Source organism: Bombus huntii, chromosome 3, assembly GCF_024542735.1.
Source record: "Bombus huntii isolate Logan2020A chromosome 3, iyBomHunt1.1, whole genome shotgun sequence".
NCBI lineage: Eukaryota > Metazoa > Arthropoda > Insecta > Hymenoptera > Apidae > Bombus > Bombus huntii.
Genome location: NC_066240.1, coordinates 8,363,450 through 8,388,555, shown reverse-complemented (window position 1 = coordinate 8,388,555; position 25,106 = coordinate 8,363,450). Strand labels below are relative to the sequence as shown.

Here is a 25,106-nt window from a genome sequence, read left to right as displayed (position 1 = left end):
ATGCAAAATAATACGAACCATTGGAGAACGCGGTAGGGAAGGTTGACGCGTAATAGGAACGAAATAAAGCTGTCAGAAACAGATCAAAGGATACGGCGTATCCTGGGTGTCGAAGCAACTCGTGGAAATCTGTGTCAACTCCAAGTGACAAGCCACGTGTCCGGGATTGATCTCGACGCGGATTAATCGACTCGAAGCTGTCGATTCCTCGACGAACTTTGATCCCACTTAACCGATGAGAACCGCCATTCGAATTTTTTGCGTTTAATCCTGTAGTTATTAATAAGTACTTTAATTACTAATCTGTCTGCTAGAGACGTAGTCTCTTTTTCGCACGAAATTTGGAACACTGCCAATTTGGCAGTATAGCCAACACGACCATCTTTATGACTAGCTTTTCCATTGCTTTAATAATCAATAAACATAGATATTCGTTCGATTTCGTATCAAATAATTTGATATTTCATTTATTAATCTAAATTCGCGAAGAAAATCTTTGAGATTGAAGACAAATTTCCTATGGATATTTTATACCGTCCTTTTGCTAGATGAGCGATTTATCTAAAAAATTGTCAGTTTTGAAATATTTACAGAAGTTGTTTCTATATATCAAAAAATCGAACTGTGTATTAGGATAGCAATGTTATAATTATATAATAAAATATTATAGCATTTATTATATATATGTAACTCGCACTACACAAGAATCTTACGTGTTTCTTAATTAATAAGGAATTTTCCTTAATTACGTCACTCTTTTATCAAAAGATGATAATGTGAAATAAATCACAACGATATTAAGATTATTATAACGATTTAAGTTCTTAATGAAGTTGTGCATGCTTGATGAAAGACAGTAATTTCATGGGATAGAAATAAATAAGTAAACGTTCGCATTAATTAACGTCGCGTGTCGACGAGTTGCGTGCGATGACAGTGCGTGTCGCGTTACCAGCTATATATCTGGAATCCTATAATTCTAACCTTTGAAGGTATTTCCTTTCGTGGGCGTCGTGCGGTTAGTCGATGTTTTAAAGTCACGTGCTAACGAAATCGGACATAAACCTCCACTAATTCAACAAACACCCGACCTACAATTAATCCAAACTATTCATTCGAAGTCGAATTTGTTCCGTTTATGTAGGGAAATGAAATAAGTAACAAGGTTTTGGAGATGAAAAATACATGTTTTAGATTTTAGATGATTTCTGTCCTGCCCGAGGAATGAAAGAATACATGTGTCATTGATTCCTAAATTAATCTGTGATGGCACACTATATGCATCATATGCATAAAACTTTGCTTTAATCTTTACGTAATATCGTCTATTACTTCGTTTCAGTAACGTATTTCCCCAGATAGCTTTTTTAAAATATGTCTTTAATACTAGCTGATAATAAAAATTTCTTTTAGAAACCTGTGTTATTGGCTGTTTTTATCAGTAATGCGTCACCGACTTCAAACAGATTAAGCCTTATATTCCATCTCTATGCTTTCTTTCATACGTCATTGCGTCGATTAATCTCGTGATACGAGTATCTTTTCACAAAAGAATCGTAATTTCAATGCGACTCTGATCCCTCGAGGGGAAATCGGGATTTCCATTCGCTCGACTTGTCAATCGAAATTTCTCCGGTGTCCCCGAGGCAATTTTAACCTTATTCCTAAACCAGGGTGAGAAAACAGCAAACAGCATGGCATGATGTCTGAGAAAAGACACGAAAGCAACGTGAAAACGGTGCGAAGTCACAGTTGAAATAAAAATCAGAGTTCCTTTCCGCGTTTCCGACGGGTTTATTTAATATCCATCGTGTAGCATTTCTGCGATCCATGGAAATGCAAAGTGACGGTCGGTGGTCCACAACGGCTCGTAAAGCAACTTTTAGATTGGCCGCGATAAAATCGTGTGACTCACACTCCAACTATTTTCCCTGGCCGTTGTAGCATTTCGAGCGAGTCCACGGATCGACCCCGATTCGCGTACGCACACGTACGGGAAACACTGCCGTGACTCTAGAAAAGAGAAAGAAATAAATCCAGGCGATCTATGGCTGTAGGAAAGACGAGCGTCGTCGACGATGTGGATATGAGCTAGCGAATGGGAAGGAAAAAGTGTCAGAGGGATAGCGTGTCATCGATTTTATGTAACCTATGTTAGTGAAACGTGAAATTTGGACGTTCACCTCTCGAGTATAATATATGGCTCGCTAGGAGAGCCGATAGTGCGTTTTTTACCTTGTATCGATAAAATGTCAAGTCGTCGTTTGGTCGTATAACGTATCGTATAAGGAAGTGTTGTTACAAAGTTTCGGGTTAGGTTCGCTGTGTTAATAGAAAATAGAGGTTCAAAGGAAATGATTAAGTAACTAAACAAAGTACAAAATTTAAAAAATGAAATGACAAATAGACTCTAGATGTTTATACAAGTTTATAGCTTTATGAGTAACTTCGATAAAAAAAAAGTTTCACCCTGTAAATCGATATTTTGTGTATTTTTGTGTATCATGTACTTTCTGTACATTCTTGCGGCCAAAAATTTCCGATAAATACATAAACATCCGTAGTCTAATTATAAGTCACGGTGAATCATATTCACCCAACATCGATGAAAATTTATCCTTGAAAAACGTTGAATTCGACACTCTAATTTATTTTTATACACTTTGAAGACATTAAATAGACACGTATGAAATATTTTTGTCAATTTGGTATTCTATAAGGTAATATCGGCAGTATTATACTTTTTATATAAACCTGTTTTTAATATTAAACTTTTACTCGATAAAATAACACTTCGTAGAAAAGTATTTAATACTTGTTCTAAATAATCGATAGGAACCACGCATAATATATCCACACTTCAATCGAAATAGAATAGAACCATGTTAAGTATTATTTTGGTCGACCTCGTGTTCGGAACGAATAAAAGCTGCTATAGAAAGGATTTGGACAAATCGATACCACCAAGCAACTCCCCGTGCCAATGATTTCATCGTTTTAGAATCTCCAGACTTGGAAACGACGAAAACAATCTTCCCTTCGATGATCATTTTCTTCCTTTTAATCGCTCCACGGAGATAGCTTCGTTATTTTTATTTTATTCGATCAACAAAATCCATCACCCTCTTGTACCACTGTCTGACCTTCGGCCCTCGTCGCAAGAGAAGGATCGCTAGCGGGAAATAAACGAGTAAATTGCGATTGATCGAATCTTCTGTTCCAATATATCGTCGATCGGCACATCTGTTTTTTCGTCCCGTCCTTCGATCAATCCCTACCCATCTATAGAAACTATTTTCACGGTGGTGGAAAACAAAATATTCGTCTATATCAAGAAAAAGAAAAGAGACATAGAAAATATTATATAAGGCGTGGTACGAAATATTCGAAAATATTTTATGGAATTTTTTCATTGAAGGCGCCGAGATATCGAGAAAACTTAGTTTCAAAAAAAGAAAGGTTTTACTAATAATATTAATTCAATTGAGAACTTTGGTAAACGCATAGTTTTTACGTATTGTTTGAAAACCAAGACCAAGTTAATTACGAATGAACATTTAACAGACCATATCATGTTTTTCCTTTTATTTGTGAATATTGCTCGCTCAGTGACAAAATATTAATTTCAGTTCTAACGAGAATTTCATAATAATATTGTTCGATAGGATTTGATGAAACGTTGCTAAAACGGATAATCGAATGTTGGAAGGAAATTGTTGTGCTACTTAGAGAGTATTACATTGTTGGCTTAATATTCCGGAATCGATCGATAGTGATACAAAGCATCGACATACTGTTCAGGATTACTCCTGAAAATAATGATACCCGTAGATAACTACGAAATTACATGGGGAAACGATCGCGAAATCTTGGATCAACTTTTACCAGATATAATTGCAATCTCGAAAGAAGAACCGTATTCGTTAACAAACACATAACGAAATATATGACATACAATTTACAGAAGTCCTTAGATAACAAAAACCTTCAACCATAAAACATATCTTTTGCTTACTGTTGAACCTTATTACACAATTGAGCTAAATTAGTTGCCCTTTTTAGTTAAAATGCTCTGTTTAACATTTTTCAATTTTCAAAATATCTTGAAATATTAAGAATTCCCCAGATCTGTCATCTTTCTGATCGTTTAAAGTCAGCGACAAGAATAATCGGCGATACTTGCGCGACTTTTCTGTAACTATCAGTAAAGAAAATCGTAAAAAAGAATAGTCGGTTGCTCCACTTTTTAATCACCCTGTATATTAATTTCACCTCGAACGTGAGCGGAAGAACGGAAGAATGGAAACAATCGCGGCAAGGGAAGAACAATAAGACCGAGTTCGAAAGAAAAACAAGAACTAGAAGGAAGGAACGATGGAAAGAAGCAACTTGGAAGGAAGAGATGAAATATCGGAGCGTGAGGGAAAAGTAGAGAAGAAGGCACGGCGAGAGTCGTGAAAGGGTGAAAATGAGAAAAGAAGGGAAACGAGAAAATATGAGAATTTAGAAAAGAGGCGAGGGAGCTGAGACAGAAGTTGGAGAGAGAGAAAGGAACGCGCCAGTAGTGCGGATAAGTTTTATTGCGTTTCATTTCGCCTGCCGCACTTGAGCGCTTTATTTAGAGCCAAACGAGCCAGCTGCCCGCGTTTTCTGATCTCACGGCGCCCTCCTGTCAAGGAAGAAACGCCGACGATGATGTATGCTCGCCCTGTAAAATCATTACTTAACCCATTAGCCGCCGAACAGTGAAATAACGCGTGTAAGTTGTGTAAATGCAATCTCAGTAAGGAATACCTATACATATTTAAGCCTTTAACTTACTCATAATGTATCTTTGCTTTTTGCTAAGTGTACGTTTGCAATAAACGGCTTGTAACTATTATTATTTTATTTTATTATTATTATTTCAAATTGGTTTCAAATTCTATCGCTGTATTCATGATAGTCGTGTATCATTATAGTATGAATGAAAATTTAAAAGGTTTCGTATAAACATATAAACACACACATAATACATTCATACAAATCTTCTATGAATAATATTCATAAATAATACACACACTAGAATGTTCTATAAATGTTGTAAATTGTCACTGTATTCCTGTCAAAATTAGGCAAAAAAGGAGGCTGTTTCATCTGTTTAATGAATTAAGAATTATCCGAGCAACCAATGTCCTAATTTTTATGAAATTCACGCGAGAAACGTTGTGATTGCGTTTCAACGTCTGGACGATCCTCTCCTCGTAGATCACCTTCTGCTTTTCATACATTCAAGAAAGAAAGATTCTTAGCCATGCACGACAAGAGGCGTGCAAAAGGTGACACGTTTTTGAAAATTATATTACGCAAGCAGCCTGATCTAAAAAAAAACGTTTCTGCGTTTTCCGGGCTCGTCAAAGAAACGCTAAACGATGTTGTACGCGCCGTTCGAACCTTTTGGATTTTCTTTTTTCTTGTCCTGTTTATTTTCATTACAGTTACACGCCACACGGTATTTCGAGTGATTAAAAGGACTTTCGTGGAACAGCTTCTGGAGCAAAGTTACTAGCAACAAGTTTAAGACCATCAGTTTTGATGACTTATCTTTCCAGCATGACTGGCGAACATGTCTAAATGTTGGGAAAAATGCTTTTGTAACCGTAAGATTTTAAAGCAAGAAGCTAATGTTCCTAACATTGTAAAGATCAGTAGAAACTGTTTTAATCTTTCTTCTTTTATACCTTATGGCACCGAATATTTTTTAGTCTGTGGAAAAATTACTTTTCATTAATTAACAATAATGAAATCAATACATATTTTTTATGGTTTTACAAAGAGGATACACCGTGCTAAAAGAAGACCAGTTTCACAATCCACAAAAATTTTCTTGAAACATTGCAAGTCTTTTCGTTTGTTGAAATAAGAGCAAGAGGGAGACAGAAAAATTCATAGTAACAGAGAATGAGCCAAGGATAATACAGGTAGAACCAATAATCTAGAGATCATTACCGATTGTCGTTACGATAAGAACATACGAGACGAACGTAAACGTAGCTGGAAGATTTAAAAGGACGTGTTCACTTTGTGCCTGTTGTCTCGTTTACGACGCCATTGAAGCTAACGTAGCTCGTAAACCAAGGAAACTGAACTGCTGGATCGTTGCACGGAATACGAAATGCCCGGTGAACATTTTAAATTCCATCGAAACACGTTTAATTAGCACGTGCACCAATGTCTCGTGACGTCTCACGGAATCAACGAGCCGAGAAAACTCATCGTGCGACCAATTCCGGCCGAATGATCGTGCTATTTTCGCGTGTACTGCACGCACGTCCGAGATGACGTGACTGTGCCAGGCCGCTTCTTATTCGAGTCGCGTCGCGAATACGATGGTTTGTAGGCGAAATTCTCGAAATTGACGATCGGCGTGCCGCTTTTGGCAATTAGGAATCATGGATGCGTAGGTGGAGCTTTGTGACGACTTCCCTTCGTTACAGTGGTACACAGTTTCCCTTTTAAATAGAGGAATCTGGTGTGAATAATTCTTTAATTTTAGAATTTTTAGGTAATTCCAGTATGGTTGGCCCATAGTTTTTGACAATCAACTGAGTCAACGATTATTCTTGCGTATGGGAAAATTCATTACAGTTTCGATGCATTGAGATGTTATTTTCAAATCGAGAACAGCGGAACAATTTTTAGCGGATCTTCGAGATTTATATCTAATTTGAATATGAATAATTCTATCTAGAATTTTTTAGACGATTCAGCTGATTGACATATCTACAGTTTCTGACGATTGAACCGCTTGAAAAATATAGAAAATTGAAGAAAGACAGGTTAAAATTGGACAAGGAAAATTTAGAATAAATTTTACTCGACCGAACCGAAGACAATTAACCGGCCAACCATTCCATAGGTCCATACCTGTTACAAGCTCGCTATTTTCCTGCGCTTTGGTCCTCGTTCGTGCGCAAAACCAAATTAACGGTTGAATAACTGTGTCTCTTTCTCTATCCATCTCTTTTCGTAACCATTCGAACGTTTAGATCCGCGAACCGTTCGAATGATTGATTACACGCCCGAGGATTGCTGACTTAAAAGATCATTAAAAGATCGATGGAAATCTGCGATGCAGCTGTGCAATGTAACACAAAAACACGCGCAAACACCGAGAAAATACGTCACGGTATATTCCAAATACACGTGCGCGTGTAACACAAAAATCTCAGCCAAGTTTGGCCTCGGGAAAGGTGCTGAATTACCAGAAGAAGATACGCAGAAAGTTTCTATTCTGCGTGCTGATACGGCCGATAACAATAGAAGCAGTTGTTTCTACTTTTGGATCTTTCTTCCACAATGCACCGGATCAAACCTTTTCACAGTTTATACGTAGCTTCATCCGATTAAACGAGATATAGCAAATTTACAGACGATCGCAAATATTCCGACGAAGTAGGAGATAATTTTATTATAAATAAATAAAGAATTATTAAAATAATGATTAATACGAATTACTGTGGATGTTTGTCGTTGATAGAAATTCATAATTATATGAAAACAAGTAAAAAAGGAGGAATATGAATAGAGTTTTGTTTCATCTATGTATTTAATATTATAACGAAAATACTATACTCTGAATGTTTCATATACTTTTTAATATTCTGCGCATACCTTCAAATTTGTCGGAAATGCGTAAAAATCCTCAGTCTAAATATTAGTATTTCTTGAAATGCACGCTTTCAAGGTCATTGATTACAAAGCCACGAAGCAAAATAAGTAGAATGAAGAAAATAATTCCACGTCGAAGTGTATCCAGGCACCAGCTGTGTAAAGGCGCGTGCATAGAGTGTGAAATGTGGAAGCGCATGTGTGTGCAAACCGCGTGGAGAAGGACAAGATCGTGCAAATATCATAATTATACTTACCATAGCGCTCCACCTTTAAAGCAATCCATGCAGACCGCGTTGATTCACCCTCCTGTTTGAACCTTTTGATTGTTGATCAATGCTATCGATCATTTTCTCGAGTATTGAATAATTGCACGATATTACGATGTTAAAAGAGAACGTGATGAGAAAAAAGATCAAGCAAATGAACGAGGTCTTTCACGTTTCTCGACCGGATCCCAACAATATTTCTTTCTTCTTCTCTAATGGAAGAAAAGGAAAACGAAACTAAAGAAAGATCACTGAATAAAAATTCAATAGACGGAGAGGTCTAGAGGGTGTCTAATTTACATAACAATTTGCACAGGGAATTAATTCGAGGAGGTTCTGTTGTCCCTTTACACGTGGGACCAGCAGTCGTGGAAACCGTATGAACGGAAGAAGCGCGGTTCGCGTTAAAAGGCGATTTCTCGCCGAGATAAAACGCCAGTGATTTGTTTTGTCTCTCTCTCTCTCTCTCTCTCTCTCTGTTTCTCTCTCTCTCTCCCACCTCCATGATAACGGTGGAAATTAATGAAAGAGCAACGTTTATAAGCGATTACGATATAGCCAGTAGGATTTCATAAGCGAAAAGGAGAAAAAAGCATATGTAATGGAAACGAAAAAAAGAAAAAGCAGAAAAATCAGACATATACAGAGTGTTAAAAAAGATCAGCGATATTCATGTGGTGTGAATTTGAATATCAAAGCAATGGAGAAAATTTATGAAGAAATAAATGACATTTAATATCCACCAATCTAATAATTTTACGCTAGAAATACATCGATAGCCGTATAGAATGATAATGGATATCTAGAATTGTCTTGAAATCACACCACATAAATGTTACCTGCTTTTCTTAGCGCACTGTAGAAGAGCATTTTTTCACGCACTGATTACCGAGATACCTTTCCTGCTTTTTTTGTATACGATTCTTATCGCTTCTCGTTGAAACCATGAGAGCTCTCACAGAGATTATCCCGCAATCAGCGAAGTTAGGAGTGGAGAATGGCGAGAGGAACGATCTTACAAGTCTTTCAGTAAAGAAAACACGGTGATGCGAGCACGGCGTGATTTTACGCTGCTGGAAAAGCGATTTTGAATGAACTACCCCGGCCATTCGTGTGCGCTTGTTGTTTCTTATTTTCAGAAACAGACGATTCACCGCGAACAAGAGACGTCTTGTCTTTTCAAGATTAAAGGAAACGAAATAGAGTTTTTTCGCTCGTGATTCTTTCTTTGGTCGAACGAGATCCATCGGAGTTTCCTCGGTAAAGTAACAAGTTGAGCAGAAACGAAGGAAGTAGAATAGGATCTTAGTCGGGCATAGAGAAACACAAGACGTTTCCGCGGCCAGAACCGGGAATGCGAAACGATACATATCGATGATTCGATAAACATCCGAGTTTCTATCTTTGAGCGGCAATATAACTTGGTTAACCGGCATGCACCGATGTTAAAATATCGAGCTTGTATCCCTGAAACGAGCCCAGAATAAAGGAATTTTACGATGGCGCTTAAAACTTTCCTCCCTTTCATTACGCTCATAATACCTAACGGGCAAGGATTAGGATAAGGAAAACACAATCTTTGTGCGGGACGGAATTCTAACTTCTCCAGATTGATAATAATCTATTTGGAAATTTATCTGAGAGCAGAGTTACGATGTTAAATATTAAAAAGGAAATAAGTCCAGTATACAGGATATTTCGGTAATCGTGAAATTCTGTCTTACGAGGAACTCGTTTCACAAATTGAAATGTAAGCAAAATCAGTAAATAAACGGAAATTTTATCTAAAGAGGCATAAAATTAATATCTACCGCTGATGTGTACTTAGATAGCACAGAAACTGATAAGAAATCAATATTAGGTATGATATTAACGTTACTTGTAAACAGGGTGTGGCCTGTATCAAAATCTGTATTCGTCTACGACGCAGTTAAGTACAGGTATATTCAAAGAATATTCTTAACATTCGACCTTTTCGAAAATAAAGCCTCATGTAAGAATATTTTATTCTTTATTTTCCATATATTTTTTTAAATTTCATTTTCTAGAACCATCCTCGTCTTGATTGTACCTTGATTATTTGCACACCCTGTATAGTAAGATTTCCAACACACGAAACAACGCGAAATACAATCTTTTAGTTAAGAATAAGGGGGGAAAAGGTTCGATTAATTAAAGTTCGTGTACTTCAGGGACACGATTCATTACGCGAGGATCATGATCACAGCCTGGCCGAATATTTCGTAAGCATTCCCTCGTTTCCCGTAGTTCATAAATATTGAACGACTGCTGCTGCACACCCTCGAACAAGAACGTCGTTCGTTTAAATAATGGATGCTTGCCCGACGTTACGAAAGAGGGAAAGTCAAAGATACGAAGAAACGAGTGTCTCTCCTGTAAGAGAGTTCGGTTTCCGTGATGTTCGCGTGATGAATGCGAATTTCTGCGTCTAACGAATTAAGCCCGGCGTCTGGTTCTAATCGATCTACCTATCGAGAAATTATTTCGGGTCGTTCGACCTGGGATTCTTTTTCCGCTTACTTATCGCCCTTCGATCGAAAGTATCTTTTAGTATTTTCAGAGCTGTTATACGATCAAAATAATATTGTTAGTAACATTTTTCAGGCGAGCTTATTTGACGGAAAATTGTAAGATTATATTATATAGATTAAAGAAATCTATAACTTGTTAATTCATTAAAAATTAAATTCATTAAATTATTCATAATTCATTAAATTATATATAATAATTACAGTAACAATTACGATAATTTATTAATTATTTGGTAAAATAAAGATTGATCTGGATGCTTCTTTCGGACAATTAACTTCCAGGCTTTCGATACCTTTAAGCTACGCGTTCAATCGTGTCTGATCATTGACGTCTTGTTCCACTGGCGCTGAGCGAAATCTTTACGAATAAATATGATCTGAAGGATCGTTCTGAAACCGGTTTCGTGTTGTTGGATATAAACAGAACAGGAAAGAGGAAAGTACGAGGAGCAACAACTAGATATATATCGAACGAGAGTAAGATACTTTTAGGTTTAATTTATTCGATGTCTGGACGAGTAACAGCGCCCGCCGTGGAATATTTATCGAGTGTTTTCTATTTTCATATCGAACCTCGAGCGATATAGACTGACTCACAAAAAGTATTTAAATACTTTCATAGGTGTATTATGTGTATTATAGAAAACATTTTGAGAGAAATTTCATTAGTACCGTAACGAAACATAATTATCGTGATTATGTTGGCAAAAACATATATAGCAAACATAAAATCATTTACGATAGTGTTCGCACATCGTATTTGCGTTCCCTTTGCGACCGACTTCGTTCGTGGCGTATTTAGTCTCAAATTAGCATAGCTATGTCAATTGGGCGGATCCAAAAGTCGACGTGAAAAATGCTTGTCGTGCGGAATAAACGTACCCACTGTGGGGCCGATAAGCGTCATCAGGACGCCTTGAAACACGAGGAACTGCGTCGTGGAGATTTATCGTCGCCAGAATGTATCAGTGGCCTGCTGGTGTTTAATTACCATCCTTAATTAACGGTCGACGCGAGGAATTCACGGAAGATGAAACGACACTATGGGACACCCGGTCGCCCGAGTGAAATTTATTTCATCATTTCTCGTCGTTTTGAAAACATTTCTAATTACCATTCCTTTTTGTAGATTCTTTCCTTTCCTTCTTATTATTAATGTCATTGGGCTTAAAACAATTCGATAGTGTTCATTCCGAATTGTATAGCAAATACAATTATATTAAAAAAAATATACGTTTCACATGTTGCGACATTTCAGCGCATGATTCGCGGCTCGTAAAAGATTCATTAACAGCACTGCAACAGTACTTATATTCGCATTCGCAATAATTTGTAAAGTAGCACGGTGATTAAGGCTAGAAAAAGTAGAATGGATAATAAATAGCTCTGAGAAGATCAGGACACCGTGTCGTAAATTAATATATCGTTTATTTTTTGTGAGCGTTAATAATACACTTTTTTATTCGTGTAGCAAGGCAGATTTTAAACGAGAAAGAAAAATCCACTACGGCTCTGTCGGATTCCTCGTTGAGCATTAGTTACCAGCTACGTTATTCTGATCGCAACGCGCACGTCATTTGGCAACACGAGTGATACCGCGGTACTCGTACAACAATGTTATAAATTTACGTCACGAGGATTACATAAATATTTACGCGTTCCTTAGATTATCGGGACGTGTATAACGGTCTAATAATAATATCGATACGTTCTAATAACGGTTTACCTCGATTCCCCCATTAAAGAATCCCGTACCGGTTGCAAATCGTGATTAGAAACGGCGAGAAACCATCGGAAGCTGCCAGCCAGCGTTCATTTTTATTTTCAACACAAACTTTCGTCAATGAACGCGCGCCGGAGCCATCGCTAAAATTAGAAACAATGTATTTCATGGCTGTCGATCGGCCGTCGGGCGCAAAGTATTTAAAAATCTTATCGTTTCGAAGAAGCCTTAATGGTAGCCAACCAGAGATATTTTCGTTCGTTTTATTTTCTAACGTTTATAGAACGTTTACAGTGACAGAAGACATAGCCATGTACGCGTGGCTGATTTTATAGACTCTCCTCTACGCATATGACGTACGGTATAGTTTAACGTTATATACAAGTCTCTCTCATGTTTGCCAGCGAACCGAGCTTCCGTGGTAACCTCTTATTACAAAATTCCCTATCTCACGAAGAAACGAGAGCTCGAAATAACAATTCTCTCAAGCAATAACCAGCAAACGTCGTTCAACGCTTGCCAACAGAATTCTAAACAGAAGCTTCCCTTGTCTTTTATATCTTCCTTTACACCATTCTCGTTTCCGATCGTCCGCTCTTCGCGGTCAAAGAAACGCTGACGAAGTTTAAGACTTCGAACTCTGGGAGATCCATCAAAATTCCGGCTGTTTCAAAGAAAATCAAACAAAATACGATTAGCCGACTCGGTGCGAAGCAGCTAGATCGTGCGTTTGGCATATTCCTTCCACCTTGATCTCCCCACCAGCGGTCACTTCTACCCCCAGACCTGACCGTTTTAAGCTTCTTGATCGAGTTAAGGCACTCTCCAAACGCCATTCCATTTCTCTCGTGGCACGTGGCCGACGCATTTATTTATAAATACCAATGCTACCGCACACAGCTGTCCATGATTGTACGCGTTTGTATAACTGGACTAGAACAACGTGTGTGTGCATGTGTGAAGATTATGCGTAAACTCAGGATGCTCGATCTCTGTCGTATAAGAAGAAGAGGACCGGGTTGACTCGCTATCAATTCACGAACGCTCACGTTGCTAATAGAGTTCTTGAACCTACCACGCCCCGTCAATATATCGCGCGCGACTTTCACCAAGCTTTGACCTTCTGTTGCAACTTCAAACGTACTCCCAAGAAAACTTTAAGGCAGGTCGAATATTCGTAGAATGTGATGAACATCCCGTGTTCGAGCGCTGTCGAGGAACAGCGCGAAGAAATTACGAGGAGTCCCTGCACGGTGTTTAGGAAGTATATATGAAAATGGTTCTATATTTGACAAGAGAAATCTCTAGCATTTTAAATAGGAACGGCTCGTTTGTTGGTCAGAGTCGATTATACTCGCGGAAGCGTTAATGTTGCAGCGACAAATGGCGAACGACCGATCGGTGTAAACACTTGTTGCGAATCGATTGTTCCGTGCCGCGCTCGTTAATCGCGTTCGCATAACGAATTTGACCCTTGAAATTCGAGTTTCGTTCCGCGATATTCGAGTTTTCAGCAGGATTTTGTAACATTCGATGCGACAGTGATCGTTCAATTTGTCTAGATAAATCCTAGTTTTTACAAATCATTCTATTTTCCATTGTAACGTACCGATGGAATTAACACAGTATACATTTAAATTATCCATTAGGTAAATTGCCATCAATGTGGAGTAGATTTACCGTAATACATTAGGGATTGATAGTTTTAGCAATCAAAAGTGGACTCGTGTAATATTGTAATTAAACTATATCCTGTAAAAAATGAGTATACCGATACTTTCTAACAACGATGTATACCTAGAAATAGTCCCTCGTTAGGCAAAGCTCAATGCTCGCCAAACGACCCTCGAGATCCATCGAAGAGGAAACGATGACAGAAGAACAACGGATCCGACCGTCAGTTACAACCCCCGGAGGACTTAGCCGACTCACGATGCAATTAGCCATCGTCGCAGGAGAAGCTCGTTTGCGCGACGAAGTCGAGCCATTCATCGAGGACAGTTCGGCTGCCTCGTCCCGGTTCACAAAGAAGGGAACGATTCACGCGTGGATAACGAAAGCTCGTATCCGCTTTTTCTTCCTTTGTTCTGTGTAGTTTTTCTCTAGTGAGCGTGACACAACCCTCCGATGCTCGCACGGCGTGCAAAGCCTCTCCCGTTTAACATCATAACGGCGGATTGCCTGTCGTTGATAAAACAGGCGTCACCTACTTTGTAAACTGCCGTCATTTCCGTTTTTCGAACGCCTTGCGTCACGGTTTGTTGCGTGCCCGTGCGAAAGTAATCGTCCACCCGAGGAGAGTATGTCCGTTACAGTTTTAGACGCGGCTCCTTTTTATGCGGACAATCTTCTATTTTTTTTTCCTCCGCCGCTTTACGCCTCCGCCTCCCTCGCATAATAGCTCACACGACTACACACGCGCTCTGTCGTCGTACTTAATTAATAGGTTTCAAATAGACTGACCTTCCTTCCGATACACGATTCACCGCGATAACGTCGGTAGATGGAAATAACCGAGATTCGATGGTCTAATTTTGCTTTTATTTGGCCGCTTCTCGATCGTCTAACGGCCACGAACCGCCAACGGTGAATAGTTTCGAATAAATACGGCCGTACGCGAGTCGAATGATTTAGCGCCGATCGAGCAAGCAGAACATATGGGACTATTTCCACTAATCCATCGTGCGAAATGTAGCGTAGAATTTTTGACAAATTTTAACGATTATATAGAAATGGCAGCGATTTGAGGAAAAATGAATCAACCATAAACGTTACGAAAATATCAAATAATTGAGATATAAGAAACAATTAATAACGAGCTATTTCCACCTTATTTATAGAAAATATCATTCAATTACACCGCGTCAAAGTAATTGTACAATTTGATATTTCTGAGAGCAAGTAAAACTAAAAGAGTAATCGAAGATACGAAAGTCAAGACTCGTTAGAATTCCATGAAAGCTTGAAACACGACCGCGAGAACGTATGAAGAAGCGAGGTCAGGTACAAAATCCGACCTGACAATCGGGGCTAGGTGCGCTATAGCGTTGTGCGTTCAGGTATCATTCGAAAGAAACAAACAGATGAGAACGACAGGCTTGTGGGGTGGTTAGTGACGATCTGGTGGAGGCTGCGGACCGAAATACACTCGCATGGCCAATTCTTACTAGCACAAACGCGATTTTCATTGCACGTGCAACCAACCACCATCTTAGATGGTGGCCGCGCTATTTCAGGCGGGCCAGGCAGTGCCATGTAGCGAAACAGGATCGTACACCGACTTTTGTTTACCCGTAGACAAAGAAATCTCTTCGAAGAATCTCGTTTTTATCGTAATATCCATCACGATCGTGTAAATCGCTATCAATACATGATCGAATATAATGTTCGTCTGTTGGGCGAACTGTCATCAATTTTTAATAATTTTAAAGTTGAAAATAAAGAGAGCAAGGTTCGAGAATGGAAAAATGGCAGACCACTGGCGATCAATTTTTCAGCGGCGAAATTCACCGATGATTATTTTAGCGCGAGATACCCGGCCGTTCCCTATCATGCCTGTGTCGAATGAAAGTTTGCGTGGCTCGATGGCCGCGATACTTCATGCACGACGGATATAAGCCAGAAAGGGTCTTCACCCTCGTAATCTATACGGAACAGGTTGGAACTCCCCTGCTCGCATGAGGAAACCGAGTAAATAGAGAACACGCTCGTAGTTGGAACTGTTGGAAGTCGTTTGATAAATAGAAGAACGACCCCGTAGTAAACGTTTTTAGGGACAATCAACCGGCGAACACGGACGTGTGTTTTAACCTTACAGCGCCTACGCGGTCACGTGCTTTTCAGCGCAAATTAGATCGCAGGCAGTTTGCCTTCCATAGATATCATGAAATATGGGGTAATGTTTGCGTAACAGAAATAACATTCCACCGCCAAAAGGATAAAATCAGAAGTTCTGTAATCGCGTGTATGAAGTTGTATTTATCGCGAACAAATTTTGTAAAACATAAACGTCGAAGCTTCTTCGCATTAGGACTACCGGGATGATTCAAATGACCAATTGACCATCTTCTTGGGCAACGGACACATAAGATAGAATGGTAAATTGAATAAATTGCGTGGAAAGCTTTAGTTCTAGTTTTGTAATATTAGCTACGTTTGAATTGATAATTATAATGGTTCTTAAGGAATTTCGATTTTCTTATATTAATAAAATAAAGAAAAATTTCATAATAATTCAAGTATTTATTTACTTGTACATTCTAGAGACCCTTTTTTTCATAAAGCTTCTGAATTCGTGATTTTTGATAGAAATTTTATAGATTTACAATGCCATACTTTTGAGAATTTGAATGACTCTTTTATGAAGAATATATATAAAGCTTGTTTTTTACATTATAATTTTTACATTATATTTATTCGTAAACCTTGTACTAAGGTCGAACTACGGACGAAGAGACGACCTTATCCTTGAAGACCACGAGAGAACGAAACAAACTTAGCCTAATCGAAGAAAACGACACGGATAATGCCTTAAACGAGAGAAGCTCGAGTCGAAACGACAAAGTGGAATAACGGAAAAGCACGAAATTCGACGCTGCTCGAGTTCCACGAAGTGGAGCAAGCGTGTTACGAAGAGAGGCAAGGGAAAAGCAGACTCGACGGAAATTCAATAACCAGTAAAAGTTTCCGTAACGGAGAGAACGAACGAACAATCTTTTTTTCTCTTTCTATCTCACCTGCGAAAGATACAGACGGCTAGTAGATGAAACATTGTGAAATTAGAACCTCGACAATAATTAATATAGGTCGTCGTTTAGAAATGACCAACCAATTAAATAGAATCTTCAACAATTAGTACTTTGTCCTTTTCTTTACAATTTCGTATTTTTACTACTTACTTGTATATTTGTATAGTATTTCAGTTTAACGGTCAAAGGTTCTCACCACGTAAGTCATGAAAGTCGTGTCTCCTAACAGCGTCAGTGAAATAAATGTTTTATACAGCGCACGAAGTATGTACATAAAAGTTTTGTATGTTCAAACATTTTCGCGAATCGTAGGTGATCCACTAACTCAATCAAATTCAATTAAAAGAAATTTGTGATCTCTACCGTACTACTACGATAAATAATAGTTTTTCCACTCGTTCAACCGTAAAAATATCACTTTTCCACGACGAATTCTTCTGCATTGTGAATATTGCAATATTCGCGTAAAAATCGTCGACAGAAGAGCGTTGACGGGACTTTTTGTCCCGAGGCGTTTCCAACAAACGAACAAGAGTTGACCCGAATAGCTGAAACGGTCCACGAAACGTCCCTCGTTGCTACGAGCGATTTTAATCTCGGTCCCGTTGGGATTTCGCAGGACCTGTGCTTAGGATAGGAATATAACGGAAGAAGGCAAGCTAATTTCCATAATTGTGTTAGAATTCGAAATGACGAATGGTCACGATGTTCCTCGGGATAGAGTAAACCTTCTTTGGATTTCCAACTGGGACAAAGGGTAACTAGCTGGAGACGAAGTACGTTTACCAGAGAAGTATAAATGAAATTTGATTAGGGTTGCTTAACGGTCTCTGAAAGTCTGTGAAGTTACAATTCGAATAGCGTAGTTGCGACGGTATTCCGATAAGATTACATGAATTGTTCCATGCAGTTTCGAGATTGATTTACGACAAATTGTCGTAGATATGCTCCTACTAGTGTTAAAATTCTTATATACAAATATTAGAACGCTTCTTTGATTTTATATAAGATAAGAAATTGGTTCAAGGGAATGATCAATAATTAGTCAGAATCTTGCGTTTATATAAGATAATGATTTAGAACTTTTCGAAAATCCATTGTAACTGATAATGCTAACAGAGATTGATACTATAAAAGGCACAATAATAGACTAACAGTCATATGTTCGCTTTCACAATTCCTTGGCCTTATTGAAAAAAAGTTAAACGAATTAGATATGAAAGTTAAAGAAACGCTTGAAACTCATTATATGTACATGTGGAACTTCAAATATTTTTACCGTATAGAAAATAATTACGAACGTGTAAACGAAGTAATCAGTTATAGATAACCTTATCTATACATTTGTATTGTACAGGATATATTTTTGCTATTCTTCGTTACGATAGGAAAGCACTTTAAATTTCTAGAACTCTAAGTCATCTTACGTATCAACAAAACGATTTACGAAAAGACTGGTACACACCAAGAAAATCGGCAATTTTGAGGTATCCGCAAAAATTACTTCTAAAAATAAACTACTTTCTAAAATGGGAATATTATTATTCCTAGTAATATTTAACAAAAAGAATCGCATAAGCCAAAATTGTTCCAACCTTCTTTTAATAGTAAGAAATATATATGTACATAAACAATAATTTATTAGAAACTCTAAGAATTATTGCCCAAATTTTAAAACGTCAAAAATTTCCCCATCGCTAAATAATCAAATTGTTAATAAGCAGATTGAGCATCTTTGTGCATTTCAAGGATATTAATAGAAATATAAATTTGTATAAACGTTCACAACATCTATTAATAGGTTCCTATTTCGGACTGTCTATCCTCACAAATAGAAATACAAATACGAATGTTTAAATACATGCAAACCTTTATACAGATAACATTTCCTTAATCGTATAATTCATAGAAATCATAATCTCCATATCCATAAACTTCATCGAACTGTCCATTTTAAATCGATTTCTCAAAAATGTACTTTACCTAGCCGTGTCACGTTTTCATCAAACCTATAGACAAATATTCACGCGTCTCTGATTATTTGAAGGAATTCTTCCGCTCCTAATTATTTTTCAAGATGCTTACTGAAAAATTCGCTGTTTCATGGAACGAAGAAAGAAACAAAAAAAAAAAAAAAACAAGGCCCGAAGAGGCACGAGAAGAATTTGAACCGTGGAGAGGTAGGATTTTTCGTTCGTTCACTGACGGAACAGAACGAAACGGCAAGTGGTCGAATCGTGGGCGAAATTAATTAAAGTAGAAAAGAAGGAGGCACGGTTAGCCGCGATTTACGGTGGTGCAATTTCGTGGACCGGGCTCGCATCGGCAGCCGAACCGTGTCGAGAAGCACGGCATGACCCACTTGCTTAAACGCTGGCGAAATAATATTCCGCTTGGGAAGGGAGAGTCGTTTCCATATGTACAGTCGGCTGCAATAATGCCGTCCGCAGACTCCATTTTCCGAGTCCTCTCTCCTGACCCTGGTACTTTTCTGAAACGAGGCTGGCTGCCGCTCTGCAATCGATCAGCGGACGACCAGCTCCTCTCCTCGTAATGACCTTAGTAAATAGATAGATCGCGCGATAAATTGCGTCGTTAATTTTTTAATAGTCTTCAGCCTCCTGGCGATCGTGAGGATCGTCACGGACGATGATTACACCGCACGATCAACGAATTTGCGGCCTTACTACTGAAACTGAGCCGAGGTGTTTAATTATTAACGTTGATTATTATTTTCTTGTATTTAGGACTATTCTGGCTGATTGCTGCAATTAGAGCGTTGCCCTATATTAGAACAAAATGTTTCCTCTAGGTAAATTAATTTACAAAGAATTTATAAGAAATTAAATTTTTTCGTGTTGGAATTAACCCAAGATCTCCATGTAAGCAAATGCGGATTTTTTTTTCCTAAAACGAGATAAGTACAGGAGAAACTTTCCTATGAGAGTAGTGACATCTAGTGTCTTAATGATCAGATTCTACGGTAGAACCTCTCAGTAGATTCATACATACAAGCCAGTTTTTTACGTCAATTTCGCTTTTGTCCTAATCTAAAATCTCTTACTTTTAGTGTTTTAAGAAGATTATTAGAATACCATTGAAACAAAAATCCAGGCTACATTTCTTAAACTTGAAAAATTCTTAAACGTCCAAAAAGAAATACGATTTGATGAAAAAATAAAGTGAAAGAGAGAGAAATAAGTCAAAGAACGCCAAGGAATTATTGAGATAAAATTACGATAAAAAATGACGCATATAAATAATGATTCTTTCATACTCTCCGTAAACTTGAAAACTAACGGTAAGAAATACGATTGAATGATAATCATTAAGCTAGTTCTAACGAGGCTCGACAAAGTTTCTGTCTATCCCTGGTTTATTCTCCATTAACCCCTTCGTCCATGAATTTCTATGTTTCAATCTCAATCCTTAATTTGATCATTAAAAAAACCTTCTAATGTTTTCGACTATTGTTCTTTGTAAAGACACCCGAAAAATATTTCCGCTATTAATAATCGATAAAAAAGAATTTTTCTCGCAGACCAAAAATATTGAATCCTGTAACCATACGATCTACAAAGACAATTCGATCGAAACAAACTCAAAAGACAGGAAATTTAATTGAGGATGTCTGTGCTTGAAAAAATAGTTTCCAAAAGTTGATGTCCAATAACTGAGAATCTAAAAACACGTACGTACTATCGGAGAAACGCATTGTTGTTGAATGTACGAATCGAATCCGCGGGAGGTTGCTTTGTAATCACGACTGGAATAAAGGGAGAGAAGCATCACTAACGTGCATCGTGGAACGACAAACGACATGCATCGTTCCCGTTGCAATCGTGGTACTTTGTTAATGCCCGACGAATACGGACGGAAGACTTTGATGATTATTGTTGGTCGAATAATGCAGGACTGTGCGAGGAACGGTGCAGAATGGAAACGCTTTCGAGTAGCTCGCTGCTACTTTGTTGATCATTGCGGCCTACTGAAAAGTGTTCATTGTCGTCGTTCTTTGTTTCTTTTCCTAGCGAAATACTTTTCCAGTGAATCGCGCGGAATTCGCGTGCTAACACAGTGGTCACGAAAGATAAAATAGACCGTAATGTAAATTCGTGAAAAAGTTTCTCAAACGTTATTACACCGAAACGTTTCGCGCCATAGATGCATTGAATTATTTTCAAACATTTCCAATATCATAGATCCGCGATATCATTACCTGACTCTCTCTAGTTTAACCTATATACCTGCTCATTAAACTTCACGATCATACTTTCCCGACTCTATGCATAGTCAACTTGAAACTTTCTGAAACACGGAATGCTTAAAAATTTCCTTTTATATGCATGTATACATGTTACACAGATATATGCTGAGAACAATTTTTTCAAATCTTGAGTTATAACGGGTCTGTGGCTTTTATGAAAATTTACTTCCTCATCAATGAATTGAAATTTCTTATGGCCACATAAATATCCGCGTAACGCTTATAATACTACAATATACAAATTCTTTCGTCAAGAAGAGAAAGAAAGCGTATAAGAGGCGTCGAATAGGGAAACTCGACAAAGATTGAAAATTCTTCCACGAAAGATCGCGTGGCCGTTAATGATAGCCTTCGTGCGATGATCATTCAGCCGGTGCTAGATCAGCGGTCTGCAGGCGGTCTGCGGTATCTCATCGGCGTGGAATTTAGATTTTCTTCGAATGAGGAATGCACCCACACGTTATCCGGAATAATTCCATCCCTGAGTCGCACACGTAACACGTTTGTTCTCGCCAGTCGCGCGCCACTACGTGACTCATGCGAGACATTTTGAAACGCGGTCACGTTTTGGCAAAAACAATGCACCTTATTACCAAGTGCAAGCGTTCCCGGGAATTCGTCACATCCGCCCGTATGTAGCATCGTTCCTGGAACGTGATTTCCAGGACCCTGTTTCTAACATGAACCGGTGAACCACAAAGTTTCGTCTTTACGGTGGGAATATGTAAATTCCGCGGCAAAAGCGGCTGTCGGTAGTTGATTGGACTTGGTATATTCCAGGAAAAGGAAATGGGATACGCTTTAAACGAATTTGCAAATGTAAGCATATGTATATTTATCAAAGGATGGTAAACAGAAAAATTTGCTTGCGAGAAAAGATTTGAGTTCTTCCTATGGTTTTACGCTCGCGTTAATATTTAAAATGTAAGTGAAACCCTTATGATAGTCTACTGAGACCTTTTATCAACTAAACGTAAGATACAGAAGCTTACGAATACGAGTAATTCGTTTATAAGTCAAATCAAATAGTAGTTAATAATAGTAGTTAATAGTAGTTAATGTAAGCAATTTTATTATTTACTCCGCCATGTGTGGTTACAAATTAAATAAAAAACGAAAGGTAAAAAAAAGAAAAAATCTAAACATTGATAATATCGCAAACTTAATTGAATGATTTATTGTATAATGTAATCGATAAGAGAACGCGATATAAATGGAATTTTCAATAGACAGCGATTAAGAAAACCAAGTGATTAACGATAGGCTAACTTTTCATAGGCACGTATCAAGGTCAGTGGTACCACGGCATGCGGCACGGCTATGGCGTGAGAGCGAGTGCTCCGTTTGGTTTGGCGAGTCATTACAAACCGTCAAAGCACGTCAGGGCTTCCTTAACGTCTCTGAGGAGCGCGGACGATGGCGGAGCAGTGGCACCAACACCAGAACCGACCGACAGAAGGGATCGTCGTGTCGGTGACAGTAGGGGTGGTTTCGTGTTAAAAGCTAGAAGCGACAATCCACCAGCAAGGAGAAAGAGTCTCACGGAGAAATCCTTGAAGAAGGGCATTCTTTCGGTAAGGCGTAATTTTAATCCTATCAAAATTTGAGAAAGATAGTGATATTTGAGACAGGTTGGTTTAAAAGATAATTGCAATTTCAGGGACTGAAGATTCGAAAGCAAAGAAGTACAGGTGATCTAGAGAAACATGGTACTGGGGGCAGTATTAGGAGTAATGCTAGCTCAGCATCGTGGATGTCGACAGAAAGCTCGCAGAGTCAGGCTTCGGCATCTGTTCATACGGACAGCAATGCGTCCTTCGTCATCGAGGTGAGATTCGTTGTGATATTTTGGCGAATAGTAGTACGAAAGAGGTTGAAACGGCTGAATAGTTTTCTAATATAATTTTCCTTGTATAAGAACAATATTTCATTTTCAGGACGAACAAATGGACGCCTCGGTGACCGAGACGTACCTCGGCGAGTGGAAGAACGACAAGAGGACAGGCTTCGGTATATCGGAGCGTAGCGATGGCTTGCGATACGAGGGTGAATGGTTCAATAATCGAAAGTACGGATACGGTGTGACAACGTTCCGCGATGGCACCAAGGAAGAGGGCAAGTACAAGAACAACGTGTTGATCACCAGCCAGAAGAAGAAGCATCTGTTCCTTATCAGATCGGCCAAGTTCCGTGAGAGGATAGAGGCTGCGGTGAATGCGGCTCAAAGGGCGAGCAAGATCGCTCTTCAGAAGGCGGATATAGCGATCTCGAGAACAGCCACTGCGCGAGGAAGAGCCGAGTTGGCGGATGCAGCTGCCGAGCAAGCGAGAGAAGATTCGGAACTGGCTCAGCAGACGGCGAAGCAATTTGCGCCGGACTTCCGACAACCTGGACTCGAGAGATTACGTAACAGGGAGATACCGAAGTACGTGCCACCACCTCAGGACAGTATTCCAGCGAAGAGTATTCTTCACAAGGGGGGCAGCGTGGATCAACCTAGCTCTACGCCTATGAAGAACCAGACCTCGGAAACAACGTCGGGAACAACTACGTCAGCGACAACCACGGCAAGTAACGTGATGCAGTCGATTAGAAGAGCCAGCATGAAGCCGCAGAGCCAATTGTCGCAAAATCAACTGTTGAGCAATCAATTGCCACAAAATCAGCTACCGCAAAATCAGTTACCGCAGAATCAGCTATCACAGAGCGAGCTAGCGAATCAGGTGACCCCAGCTCAACTGGTGAACCAGCTACCTCTGAATCAATTGAACCAGACTACCTTGAGCGGTCAAAATCTTTATCAAACGCAATACCCTCAATCGATGGCTCAGAATCCTATTCAACAGTATCCTAACAGTATACCGAATCAGTATCAGCCAATGAGTCAGTTCCAGGGAGGGCAATACGCTCCGCAGAATCAGTACCCTGTTCAAGGTAGTCCCTATAATCAGCCTCAATATCAACCTATGAATCCACCTCAGGGCGATCAGTATTTGTACCAACAACAGCAGCAAGTTGGACCACACGCGTATCAGAATATGCAAGGTTATCCTAGTCAGCAGGTAATAACACATTAAGTAGATTACTAGATCTTCTTTTCGATTAAACTGTGTAGGTTATATAATTTTGTGCATATATATCAATCCTGTTCAATTTCTTTTTAGACGTTACCGAATCAATATGGGCTAAGTCAAATGAATCAATACAACTCCCAGCAAATATATGGGGAATCGCAACAGCAGCAATTACCACCCCAATCACAAACCCAAATTCCACAACAATACGAGCCTGATGGCGACGCAAAACGACCACCGAGTTCTACGAGTATACGAAGAAACAGCAGGGTTTTATCTCCCCAGGATCGACCCAATACCATTGGGCAAACGCTGAACGACAGGTCTCTGAGCTCATTGTTTACGCGAGTAAATTAATACAACAAATTCGATTAACGCTAGAAGTATCAAACTCGTCACATTCACGGAGTTAACATTTTTTTAATACACGGATAGTACGATTGTTGGAACACCCTGTATATTAGTATTTACTGTAATCATGCCATTTCAATAATAATTAGATAGTACACATTATTGATAATTCTAGCGTTAAGGATCTGTTTTATATTCTTCTTATTTCAAAGGATATTTTCTTAATTATATCGGTTCTGATCTATCATTTTACAGGCTAGATCATTATAAGAGGCCGCCCAGTCGTGATAGTTCCGTAGATCGATACGCTAGAGCGCATTCCCGATTGACTGGATCGAGACAGCCGTCCGTCGATAAATCCGTCACGAATCCATCCCTAGATATGCTCGACAGGTGCCTTGCAATTTGTCTGTTTTTTAGTTTTTTATTCCCAAAACTTATTCTCCTCATTTATTTATATATATATTTATTA

General features: G+C 38.8%; 1 protein-coding gene across 1 annotated transcript in view; it reads left to right on the top strand.

The window, feature by feature from the left end:
* Nucleotides 1-25,106, top strand: part of LOC126863578 (junctophilin-1-like) — a 39,154-nt gene that overhangs the window by 13,299 nt on the left and 749 nt on the right. The window contains 4 exon segments of the mRNA XM_050613844.1: nt 22,488-22,783; nt 22,870-23,037; nt 23,147-24,606; nt 24,890-25,027. Of these exon segments, the coding sequence (XP_050469801.1) occupies nt 22,488-22,783; nt 22,870-23,037; nt 23,147-24,606; nt 24,890-25,027 (2,062 nt within the window).